Source organism: Sus scrofa, chromosome 6 (assembly GCF_054392235.1).
Source record: "Sus scrofa isolate SSC_HxYL_T2T_F1_AM1 chromosome 6, Sscrofa_HxYL_maternal_Yorkshire_Landrace_v2.0, whole genome shotgun sequence".
NCBI lineage: Eukaryota > Metazoa > Chordata > Mammalia > Artiodactyla > Suidae > Sus > Sus scrofa.
Window position 1 is genome coordinate 162,043,715 of NC_139388.1, and position 12,866 is coordinate 162,056,580.

General features: G+C 45.9%; 1 protein-coding gene and 1 long non-coding RNA gene across 4 annotated transcripts in view; one reads left to right on the forward strand and one right to left on the reverse strand.

Annotated features, from left to right (window-relative positions):
• The first annotated feature begins 1,612 nt into the window (after positions 1-1,612).
• Positions 1,613-7,394, forward strand: LOC146402952 (uncharacterized). The gene is made up of 2 exons (XR_014808257.1): positions 1,613-5,883; positions 6,383-7,394. It is a non-coding gene; the product is annotated as an uncharacterized LOC146402952 (long non-coding RNA).
• Positions 6,692-12,866, reverse strand: part of TTC4 (tetratricopeptide repeat domain 4) — a 35,241-nt gene continuing 29,066 nt past the window's right edge. For 2 of the 3 annotated variants that reach the window (XM_084965021.1, XM_003127973.5), the window contains 2 exons: positions 9,786-9,868; positions 6,692-7,718 (listed from right to left, as the gene is read on the reverse strand). In XM_084965021.1, coding sequence (XP_084821147.1) covers positions 7,616-7,718; positions 9,786-9,868 — 186 coding nt within the window. In that variant the 3' untranslated portion in view covers positions 6,692-7,615. Of the gene's footprint in view, positions 7,719-9,785; positions 9,869-11,165; positions 12,196-12,866 lie in introns of those variants that run through there. The other variant, XR_014808228.1, reaches the window with a different exon arrangement.

A 12,866-nucleotide genomic window follows, 5' to 3' on the forward strand; every position in this document is an offset into this window, starting at 1 on the left:
TCCCTGAAGTGACTGGGGCCACAGGTAGTGCCTGGTTATGGGACCTTTAGTGGTGGTGGGACACTTCAGGAGTCCAAGATGGATATGGCAGTTTCACCTGCCCCTGCAGCCCACTTAAGAGGCACCACCCTGCTCATGTCCCCACTCGTGTGCAGGGAAAGATGTTCCTATGGCCATCCTGCCCCCCATCCTCTTGCCATCCCTAACAACGGTTCCTTTCTTCTTGCATGGGCCCAGGCCTCCTCTCACACTCACTTGGCTAAGGACACCTAACTGATGGGGAGATCAGCTGAGACAGAGGGGGAGCCTCAAGGCCTCTGAGAAAAGTGCAGCAGCTGAACTGAGAAGGGCAAAGCAGAGAGAGTGCTGCACAGACCGTTGGTACCACTGTGGGGGACACCACAGCCAGCTGGGTGCTGAGACTCTGGCTTTGGAGGTCAGTTCCAGGGATAGGACTAGGGAGAATTAGTGTGTGCAGACACCTGAGCAGGCCTAGGGGCAGTGCACCCCAGGGTGGGGAGCAGTGTTCCACAGCCTGTCCTGATTCCTTTTTTTCTCTTTGTCTCTTCCCCACCCCCTTTTGTTCTACCAGTTACGTGGAGGGTTTCTTGCCCTTTTTAGAGGTCTGCGGTCTTCTGCTGGCATTCAGTAGATGTTCTGTTGGAATTGTTATATATGTAGATTTTTTTTTTTTGGAGTTCCCGTTGTGGCACAGCAGAAACAAATCCGACTAGGAACCATGAGGTTGTGGGTTTGATCCCTGGCCTTGGTCAGTGGGTTAAGGATCTGGCGTTGCTGTGAGCTGTGGTGTAGGTCACAGACGAGGCTCAGATCTGGCTTTGCTGTGGCTGTGGGTGCGGCCCTAAAAAGACAACAGACTATATATATATATATATATATGGATATAGATTTTTTTTTTTGATGTGTTTGTGGGAAAAGAAGAGTGACACTTCTAACTCCTCCACAGTCTTAATCTGTTTGTTCGAAGTTTTTAAATCACAGTTTCAATTTCAGTACTTGTGTTTGGTCTGTTCTTTTCTCTTCCTTCCTGGTTTAGTCTTGGAAGATTGTACCTTTCTAAAACTTTGTCCGTTTCTTCTAGACTGTCCATTTTATTGGTATATAGCTGCTTGTAGTAATCTCTTATGATTCTTTGTATTTCTGTGATGTCTGTTATAACATCTCCGTTTTCATTTCTAATTTTATTCACTTGAATCCTTTCCCTTTTTTTCTTAATTTGGCTAAAGGTTTATCAATTTTGTTGATCTTTTCTGGGAACCAGGTTTTAGTTTCATTGATCTTTTCTATTGTTTTCTTCATTTCTATTTATTTCTTCTCTGATCTTTCTTTCTTTCCTTCTACTAACTTGTGTTTTGTTTGTTCTTCTTTTTCTACTTACCTTAGGTTATTTCAGATTTTTCTTGTTTTGAGGTAGCTTGTATTGCTATAAACTTCCTTCTTAGAACTGCTTTCCCGTATCCCATAGGTTTTGGATCATTGTGTCTTCTTTGTCATATGTTTCTCGGTATTTTTAAATTTCCTCTCTGATTTCTTCAGTGATCCATTGGTTGTTTAGTAGCATATTGTTTAGTCTCCATGTGTTTGTGGGTTGTTTTTTTTTTTTTTTTTTTTGGCAATTTTTTCCTTATTGAGTTCTAGTGTTACAGCATTCTGGTCGGAAAAGATGCCTGATATGGTTTCAATTTTTGTAAATTTACTGAGGCTTGATTTGTGGCCCAAAATGTGATCTATTCTAGAGAATATTCTGTGTTTGCTTGAGAAGAATGCATAATCTGCTTTTGGATGGAATATTCTATAAATACTTACTACGTCCATCTAGTCTGATACATCATTTAAGGCCTGTGTTTCCTTGTTGATTTTCTGTCTGATCTGTCCTTCACTGTAAGTGGGGTGTTAAAGTCCCCCACTGTTATTGTGTTATTGCCGATTTCTCCTTTTAAGGCTGTCAGCAGTTGCCTTATATATTGAAGTGCTCCTATTTTGGGTGTGTATGTATTTACAATTGTTAAATCTTCTTTGCTTGATCCTTTGATCATTATATAATGTCCTTCTTTGTCTCTTGTAACCATCTGTTTTGTCTGTGATGAGTATTGCTACTCTTTTCTTTCTTTTGATTTCCATTTGCATGAAATATTTTCTTCCATCCTCTCACTTTCAGTTTGTATGTGTCCCTAGAACTGAATTGGGTATCTTGTACACAGCATATACATGGGTCTTATTTCTGTGTCCATTCAGCCAGTCTCTGTCTTTTGGTTGGAGCATTTAGTCCATTTAAATTTAAGGTAATTATTGTTGCATATGTTCTGATTGCCATTTGTTAATTGTTTTGGATTCGGTTTTGTTGGTCTTTTTTCTTCCCTTTTATTGTTCCTGTCTCTTGTGGTTTGAGGACTGTCTTTAGTATTGTGTTTAATTTTTTTGATTTTTGTGTGTATTGTAATTTTTTGTTTCTGGTTACTATGAGGTTTTGATGCAGGAGTCTGTCTCTATGTAAGATTTTGGTAAGTTGTTGGTGTCTTAACTGCAGATGCATCTCCAATATCCTGCATTTGTACCCTCCTCTTCTCATGATTGCTGGTATCATATTTGTGTGTGGATGGTTTCTTACCTTTACTATATGTTTGCCTTTACCAATGAGCCTTCTCATTTGTAATTTTCTTGTTTCTAGTTGTAACACCTAGAGAAGTTCCCTTAGCATTTCTTGTAATGCTGGTTTAGTGGTTCTCTTAACTTTTGATTGTCTGTAAAGCCTTTGATTTCTCCATCAAATCTGACTGAGAGCCTTGCTGTGTAGAGTATTCTTGGTTGGAGCGTTTTTTCTTTCATCATTTTAAGTATATGATGCCATTCCCCTCTGGCCTGCAGTTTCTCCTGAGAAATCAGCTGATAAACTTATTGTGATTCCCTTGTATGTTGTCTCTTTTCCCTAACTACTTTTAGTAGTTCTCTTGTTCTTTAATTTTGGTCAGTTTGATTATTATTTATCTCAGGGTGTTCTCCTTGGGTGTATTCTATATGGTGTTTGTTGTGCTTCCTGAATTTTAATGAGTGATTCCTTTTCCACATTAGGGAAGTTTTTGGCTGTTATCTCTTCAAATATTTTTTCAGGCCCTTCTCTCTCTCTTCTCCTCCTGGCTCACCTGTAAAGTGTATGTCAGTGTGTTTAAAGTTCTCCCAGCATTCTCTTAGGCTGTCCTTATTTCTTTTCATTCGTTGTTGTTTGCTCTGCGGCAGTGATTTCCACTAGTCTGTCTTCCACCTCACTTATTTTGTTTCCGCCTCCTGTATTCTGCTATCAGTTCCTTCTAGTTAATGTTTGATTTTGATTATTGTATTTTGCATCTCTGCTTAATCTTTAAATCATCTATTTTTTTTTGTTCTAAAGTCTTTTTCATGAGGGTCTTTATCTCCATTTCATTTAGCTGTTTTTCTGGGGTTTTGTCTTTTTCCTTCATCTAGCTCAGATTTCTCTGTCTTTTTCATTTTGTGTAGCTTTTTGTGTGGTCTCTTTTGTAAGTTGCAGCTCTCTTGATTCTGGTGTCTGCCCCTAGTGTGTGAAGTTAATACAGGGGCTTGTGATGGGCTTCCTGATGGGAGGAACTGCTGCCTGCCCACTGGTAGATGGAGCTGAGTCTTGTCCCTCTGTTGGATGGGCCTTTGGGTGGGTGTGATTAGAGGTGGCTATGTGCCTAGGAGGACTTAAAGCAGCCTGTTTGCTGATGGGTGGGGCTGTGTTCCCACCCTCTTTGTTGTTTGGCCTGGGACTTCTCAGCCCTGATGGGTGAGGCCAGATTTTTCCAAAATGGCAGCCTCCAGGGAAACTCACACTGATGATTATTAGATGATTATTGCTGGACTTCCTCCTCCAATGTCCTGCCCCCACAGCAAACCATAGCTGCCCCCCTGCTTTCCCAGGAGACCCTCCTAGACCCACAGGAAGGTCTGACCAAGATCGTTATGGAGCTTCTGCCTTGCCATGGGACCCAGTGCACATGAAACCTTGTGTACGCCCTCCAAGAGTGGAGCTCCTGCACACACCCTACGGGCCTCCACGCTAAATGCTCTGGGAGCTTCTTCTCCCAATGCCAGACCCTCAGATTGGGAAACTTGACATGGGATTTGCACTCACTCCTGTGGGAGAACCTCTGTAATAATAGTTATTTTCCAGTCTGTGGGTCTTCCGCCTTCGTCTTTGGGTGTAGGGTATCTTTTTTGGTAGTTTCCAGTCTGTTTTGTTGGTGGTTGTTCAGCAGTTATTGTAACTTTGGTGTTTTCATGAGAGGAAGTGAGCTTAAGTCCTCTATTCTGCCATCTTGTCCCAATCTCTGTCTGGTGCCCACTCCTATTAAGCCAGCAGCAGCCCTCAATGCTGCCAGTGAGCTTCTGTGGTTAAAGCTTAATTTCTCTTGGCTCATTCAAACCATGTCAGGCTGGGAGAGGTGAGGGCACTAACTGGTTAACGGTAACTGAGGACACCCTGTGTGCAAGGGGCGATCTTGTTGCCCAGCTCACCTAGAAAGCTTGTGAGCAGATGGGAATGCCATGCACAGGATGTTGGATGCTGGCAGGGGGTTCTGCAGACTGGATTCTTCTGCCCAGGCAGACAGGTCGGGGACATTGCAGGTCACAGTGCCAGGACTTTACCATAACCCTGGAGTGAGCAGGCAAGGGTTTCTGGGTTTATTGCCAATGTGGAGGCGGGGGCTCAGTCTTGGTACTATATATATATATATATATAAAATCTCCTGAGGAGTTTTCCTGAATCCAAGTTCTGGCTCTACCTTTCACTAGCTAGCTGGCTCTGTAAGTTACTTACCCTTTCTATGCTGCTTATCAGTAAAATGATGCTGTGAAGCTCATTGGCTCCTGGAAGTGTTGCCAGGATTGAGCCTGCCCTCTTGAAGCATGTGGATGCTATCTGGCATAGCCTAAGCACTCAAGAGATGGCAGTTGTTACTACTGAGCCATGATGAAGGAATGGGGAGCAGAGGCATAGACAGACTAGCTTGTTTTGGCTGCATTTCTCTTCACTGGAGCAGTTCGCAGCCAGGGTTAGGTTTATGACACCCACTCAACTGTGTGACCCTGAGATGCACTGCAGCCTTGATGCCCATTAAACGTTTGTGAAGAAATGGTAGGAAAGGAGCACGGGAGAGAAGGCAGGTAGACTCTGGAGTGAGATGCTTGGGCTCATCCTGGCTCTGACAGTCCCTGTGAGGCAGCATGCCACCATCTCATTTATAAAGTCGGGATCATAGCCCTGAGAGCATGGCTGTTAGGATGAGAGAATTCAGGTACAGTTGCATGGTGCCAGGACTGTTGATGGCCACCATCACCTCCCTGCTGTGCCTTTGTGTGCCTACTGGCACATCTACCCACTAAATGCCAACAGCATGCCACCAAGTTGACAACCAAAAATGTCTCTAGATATTGGCAAATGTCCGCTGGGGTGCAAAGCTGCGCCTGGTTGAGAATCACTGATTAGTGCTACTGGTCTTCATGGGTGTGCCCCTGGGTAGTTCACTGAGTTAGGAGCTGTTCTTTGAATAATTATGTGCCAGGCACTGCACTGAGCACCTTGCATATGACATCTGCACAAATCTACATCAGTGTGCCCGTGAGGGGGCCACAGGGAACTTTTTACAAAGTAGACGCCACACAGCCACCCCTCAATCACAGTAAGTCAGCAGCACCAGGATCCCACCTCTGGTCTAACAGTCCAGCACCCCAAGTCCCTTTTCTCTCCTTTGCGCCTCTGTCCCACCCTGGCAGGAGCAGTGGCAGGGACTGAAGAGCAGGTGGAGCAGAAGCGGCTCAGGACCTGGGTGACAGGGATGACAGTCACATAAGGACCATTCTCAGGTATGTGTATTTTGAACGTATAATGTACTCTCTCATCTGGCATCTCACCCCAGCCTCAGTGTCCAGAGCAGAGTAGGGTAAGAAGTTTCTGTCACATGAGGCAGTGCCCTGGAACCTGCATTGCCCCACGAGAGCACAGTGGTTGCTGAGGCACCTGCTAGGATTGCTGCTGGCTAAATGTGAGCCTCTGGCACAATGTGCAGGGTCTAGCTGAGAAGTGCGAGGATGGCCTCAGTGTGGCCAAGCCAGACTTAGGATGGATTGGGGGCCACAAGCCACAGGCAGGACCTGCACCTGGAATGAAAGGTCCCTGGTTCTTTGTAAATATTCCACAGCAAAGTGCCCTTCAAAGATGGCAAAGCACACAGCACCAAATCCCAAGTCAGTCCACCTTAAGGGCAGCAGCTGGATTCAGTTTTCTGATGTATTAGTTAGCCTCACTATAGTAAAAACCCCAAAGGGTCAGCACTTACTACTGCAAGATTTACTTCTCATTCAGATTACAGCCCATGGTTGCAGGCCAGCTACTTGAGCTCTGCTCCACTGTCTCAGCATCTGGCACCCAGGCTGAAGAAGCAGCGCCTCAGGAAGTGTTCTCATGGCTGAGGGAAAAGAGCATGAGCCCACCACACGATGCTCTGCAAGTTCCATCTGAACGTGTCCGCTCCTGTCCCTTTCCATCAGGCGTGCGGAAGGGCACTCCTCCCTAGGGGGTGAGGTAGGCACTGCCAGGTAAGGATATACGGAATCCTCTAGGAACGAGGAAGAGCAAATAGCTGTAAACAAAAATACAACTCATGACAGTGACTCAACATGCAAAAAGATTTTCCAGTTTATAAGGCACAAAATCCTAAAATGTGGAAACTGGAGAGAAACTCAAAGCCACCATCCAAGAACAGTCACAGCTCTCCATACGGCAAAGATCAGCAAAACTGGCAAACTGTTTAGGTGTTCTGGAAGACCCTGGTGTGGAGGTCTTTATAGATGCAGAAACAGGACCCCCTTCCTGGCCCCATTCTCATCCCAAGGCATTTATAGCGTCCCCACAGAGCAGCCTGCTGTGCTCATGAAACAATGGGAGGCCCGAGTCTCAGCTCTAATCCCTTACATTACACGCTTGGTTTGTGTACAGTGCAGTGTGAGGCCTAGCTTCTCCAGGCCTCTGACTCCACAAAGCTTCAGACCATGTCACTGGATCCTGAGTCAGTTTCCGCAGGCCAGTGCGTTTCCCAGGTCAGAGATGGAGGCTGGAGGCCGCTGGGTCCAAGGGTGTCATGACCAAGGCACACAGTTTTGTATCGAGAGGAGAATGGAGTTTTCATCGTGGTGCAGCAGAAACAAATCCAACTAGGAACCATGAGGTGGATTTGATCCCTGGCCTCGCTCAGTGAGTTAAGGATCTGGTGTTGCTGTGGCTGTGTCGTAGGCTGGCAGCTGCAGCTCCAATTAGACCCCTAGCCTGGGAACCTCCACTTGCCACGGGTGTGGCCCTGAAAACAAACAAACAAAAAGAGTGAAGACCAGGGGAGCTCAGCACTCTGACCAGAAAGGCTGCAGTTCTGGAAGTTGACAGCTCTTCCCCACCACGATGTGGGGAAGGCCTGTCCTCAGGGTGATAAAAATAAAGTGCTAGATTCTAGGAGTAGGACCCACTGATTCAAGTGTACTGGACTCCAGGCTGCGGAGGCGGAGGGAGGAGATCTAGAGGCCTGGCTCCCACAGCTTGACCCGATCACTTTATCTGGTGCACCTTTCGCCCCCGGAGGTAATTCCTGCAGAAAGCAGAGGATCCTACACAGACCAGAAATGCTGGCGTCAGGGCTTTTACAGAGTACCTGCAGTGAACACAACAAAAGAGAGGGATTCACTGAGTTGCAATCTGAATCGTCCATGGACGTTCCCAGCAACATTCAAGGTGAACCTTTGGGCATAAGTCAACATTCAAATGCAAGGTAGCACATTTATTTGTTTGGTTTCTTAATCTGCAAATCAGCATGACCTTCTGCCCCTTAAAACCAAGCCAGAACCTTTGGGCCAGTCCTGTAGCATCATGTATGTCTGTGGCTAAACATGAAATGAGACCATGCTTTCATTCCTTCATTCAACAGTGAGTGTCCAGGGTAAGCCAGGCCCTGTGCTGAGAAAACAGATGAAACAACAAGCAAAAGCCACCATCCCAGCTCTCAGGTACTGAGGGGAGGGCAGTAAATAAACCAGGACAGCAGGGCACAACTATAGAAGCATCTGCGAGGTACAGTGTCAGCCTTTAAGGGATATTATTCCCTCTATGGAAAGGGAATTGGGAAGGACTTCTGGAAAGCAGTCGTGTCTCAGCTGGCTTTAATTTGGAAAAGCGTTAGTGACGGGGCAGGAGGGAGCCAAAGCCAGGAGGTGCAGGTCACTAAGGTGCTTGCAGCTGCTGGGCAAAAAGCCAATGAAGTGGGCAGACTGGAGGGCAGGCAGGGCCTTGGCTTCTCAGGTCGAGGGATGTTAGCATCGCTCAGTGAGCTCGAATCTGGACAGCAGGGCCTCTATCTTGGCCTAGCACCCAACTCAGGGCCTGAAGTTGCCAGAAACCTGTGCTAGGTAGCCTCTTGCCCATGCTAGTCATTTAAAAAGTAATCACTTCCAATGCACTTATACTGTCTGGGGAGAACGAAACTGGTTTTTCTCCACAAATCAGTCAGCTTTCTGTTTAGATTTCTCCATTTGGGGGAGATGGTGTAGGGTAGACCTCAGGCCTTTAAAGAATTCTGGGTAGTTTGCTAACAACAGAAAGAAATGAACAGCTAGAAACCTGTCTATGAACTAGAAGGGAGATTTGGGGCTAAGGAAAAAAAAAAAATACTGCCAATTCATCAATGATACTTGAAGAAATTGCCACCTGCTGCCTGCCAGGCCAAAGCAGAAGCATCAAGACTAGCTGGACACCCCCCCACCGAGTCAGTCAACACATCCCCGGCCCCTATTCAACCTGCCTCTGCAACGTCTCCCCCATCCCTGCCCCTACTTCAGGCCTCACCACTGAAGAGTGCACTTCAGATCTGTACATCACATGCTAAGTTTTACCTAAACAAACAGCCTCTGGGGCTCCATACACCATCAGGATACGGAACCCTGCTCCATAGCAGGGTGCTCAAAGCCTTTGCACGTGGCCGTAACCTCTCCCTCCAGCCTCATTTCCCACCACGCCCTTTGCCCTAGAGCATTGGACTCTCTCAGCCTAAATGTAAGACATGTGCTCTGCTCAAAGCTTAGAAGTAGGCCAAGAGTCAACTAAGAAAGCTACTGAGGGCATCCCCTTATAACCTAGGAACATGGCCAACCCCCCCCCACCCCCGGTCCCCAAAGCTGAACAGAGACAACTGCCAAATCCATCTGGTTGCCACTGTGACTAACAAAGACTCCCCCTCACAGCAAGACCACCCCTTTAGTTTATCAGAGTACACGGGCTCCTACTCTTGCAAACACCTGAGACGTATGCAGGCCAAGAGTAATGATCCCCATTTTAAAGAGGGAATAGCCTCAGAGTCACACAGCCAGTAAATGATGGTGCCTGACTTCGAGAGGCACTGCTGTTTCCAGATGATGGTATCAGGCATCCAGGCACAATCAGGAAGAGGAACTTCTGCGTACAAAAGTCAGGCAGCTTCTTCCTTCCCAACCAGCCCTGTTCCTCTCCCAGTCTGAGGGTGTCCTGGCTGCAGTGCAGGGGGCCAAGTCATCACACTGCAGCCTCTTTGGCTGCTGGCCCAGGCCAGTCTCCTAAGTTACTGTCTCTCAGTTTTGTGTCCAGAGCTGAAGGGAGAGGACCCCGTACCAGGCTAACACTCAGAAGTGGAATAAGAACCTGGCAGCATCCCAAGGAAGGTGCCTGAGCATCTTTTCCTGGGTCTACTCACCTGGGGTGCTGCAGCACCTGCAGGAGGGTGCTCTTGGGAGGTACCTGGTATAGTTCTGCCCTGTCCTCATCCTCAAAGTAGACCTGCAAGAGGAAGAGAGGAGCAAGAGTCAAGATATGAATAAAGGGCTTCAGCACTGGAGTTCCCGTTGTGGCTCGGAGGAAACAAATCCCACTAGGAACCATGAGGTTGTGGGTTTGATCCCTGGCCTCGCTTGGTGGGTTAAGGATCTGGCATTGCCATGAGCTGTGGTGTAGGTTGCAGATGAGGCTTGGATCTGGCGTGGCTATGGTGTAGGCCAGAAGCCCAGAAGCTGTAGCTCTGATTCGACCCCTAGCCTGGGAACTTCCAGGTGCCACAGGTGCGGCCCTAAAAAGCAAAAAAATAAAGCGGGGGGTTTAAGCACAGCTAGGCATGATGACAGGAGGGGGATTAAATATGGGGAGATTGATAAAATAAGTAATTAAGAATAAAAGAAGCCACTGTTAGAAATATGGGAAGAGAGAAAAGAGGTCCTATGGTGTTGGGATTATAACTGGAGAAACCAGTGAGAGCTCATGTTTTCACACACACACGGCACTGGAGCAGTGAGCAGCCCTCTCCTCACCCTCGTGCTACACAGATTTTGACTTCAAAATACCATTTTCTACTAAAAAGAACCAGGGCTCCTTGGGAAAAAAGGCTGATTCTAGAGCTGGGGCAAAGAAAGCACAGTTTGAGCCTGGAACATCTTGTGACAGGAAGCAAGGAAGTGCTTAAGATATGGGAGACAAATCGAAAGGACACAGAAGCAAATCTGAAGGCATTCCCATGGACCAAACCTGACACAAGCTGAGCATAACATATCATAGTAAGAGATTACACCTCAATGAATAAAACAGGAAACCATAAATCCACTGATACAAACAAGTTAAGTGGATGGTTGATGAACAGTGAACTACTTAGATCATTCAGAGTACCTCCCTGTAAAATACTAACTACAAAGGGGAAAAGGTTAACTTTATAGTAGAGAAGCCTAGCAGGCCCTTACCTCAATCAAGTGATTAAAAGTGAACATCATCAGTAATGGGACATTTGAAATCATGTGTATCTGATGAGATGCAACAAGACGACAGTATTGCTGCTCTGATGTTCCAAACATGCACAATCCAGGCCAAAGCTACACGGAAACAGGAGTTCCCACTGTGGCACAGTGGGAACGAATCTCACTAGTATCCATGAGAATGCAGGTTAGATCCCTGGCCTCAGTGGGTTGGCGATCTGGCGTTGCTGTGAGCTGTCCTACAGGTTGCAGACATGGCTCAGATCCCGCATTGTTGTGGCTGTGGTGTAGGCCAGCAGCTGTAGCTCTGATTCAGCCCCTAGCCTGGGAACCTCTGCAGGTTGGCCCTCAAAAAAAAAAAAAAAAAGGACAATTCAAATGCCAAGATAAAAATTGATTTAGATGCAATGGTTACAAGACTTAATGACAAAACAGGCCAGTTGGATTTAACTGATATCTACAGGACCCTATATCCAAAATAAACAAACAAAAAAAACAGATTCTTTTCAGGCAGGCATGGAACATTCTCTAGGATAGACCGCCTACTAGGACAAGCCTCAACAAATTTAAGAGGACAGCAATTATTTCGAGTGTCTTTTCTGACTACAATGGTATGAAACTGTAAAAATGAACCACAGAAAAAAATGGGAAAAGAACAAAAACATGCTACTAAAAAATGAATGGGTCAATCATGAAACCAGGGAAGAAATTAAAAAAAACCTTCAGACAAACATCAATGAAAACACAAAACTGAGTGATACAGGAAACAGTTCCAAAGAGGGAAGTTCATAGCAATACAGCAGGCTTTCCTCAAAAAACTAGAGAAATGGCCAATGAACAAGCTAACCTACTTACCTAACAATCAGAAAAATACCAAAATCCAAAAACAAGAGCTGGTTTTTTGAAAAGAGAAACAAAACGAGCAGACTTCTAGCCAGGCTCACCAAGAAGAAAAGGGTGGACCCAAATAAAGTAAGAGATGAAAGAGGAGAAGTAACAAATGATGCCACAGAAATACAAAATCATGAGTCTACTATGAACAGTTATATGCCAACAAACTGAACAAGCTAGAAGAAATGGGTACTAAGCTCCTAGAAGCACAAAGCCTGCCAAAACTGAGTCAAGAAGATAGATAATTTGAACAGACCAAGCAGTGGAAATAAAACAGAATCTGTTTTTTAAAAAACCTCCCTGCAGGAGTGCCCACCATGGCTCAGCAGAAATGAGGACACAGGATTGATCCCTGGCCTTGCTCAGTGGGTTAAAGGATCTGGTGCTGCTGTGAGCTGTGGCGTAGGTCACAGATGTGGCTCAGATCTGGCGTGGTGTAGGCCACCAGCTTTGGCTCCATATGCCATGGATGTGGCCCTAAAAAGACATGAATAAAAATGAATAAAAAATTAATAAAAAAACCTCCCTGCAAACAAAATTCTAGGACCAGACAGCTTCACTGGAGAATTCTACCAAACATACAAAGACGAAATTATACCTGTCCTTCTCACACTCTTCTGGAAAGTTGAAAAGGAGGGGAAACTCCCAAATTCATACTATGAAGCCACCATCACCCTGATACCAAAACCAAAGACACTACAAGAAAATAACATTACAGGTCAATATCTTTGATGACTATAGATGCAAAGATCCTCAAAATATTATCAAACCAGGAGTTCCTGTTGTGGCTCAGCGGTAACAAAACCCCACTATTATCCATGAGGACGTGGGTTTGATCCCTGGCCGTGCTCAGTGGGTTAAGGATCCAGCATTGCTGTAAGCTGTGGTGTAGGTTGCAGGTGCAGCTCAGATCCCATGTTGCTGTGGCTGTGGTATAGGCTGGCAGCTGCAGCTCCGATTCAACCCCTAGCCTGGGAACGTCCCTATGCTGCAGGTGTGGCCCTAAAAAGCAAAACAAAGCAAAACAAAAAATACTACCAAACCAAATCCAACAACACATAAATAGGATCATACACCACGATCAAGTTGCATTCTGTCCAGGGTCATAAGAATGATTCCATATATGCAAATCAATCAATGTAATCCAC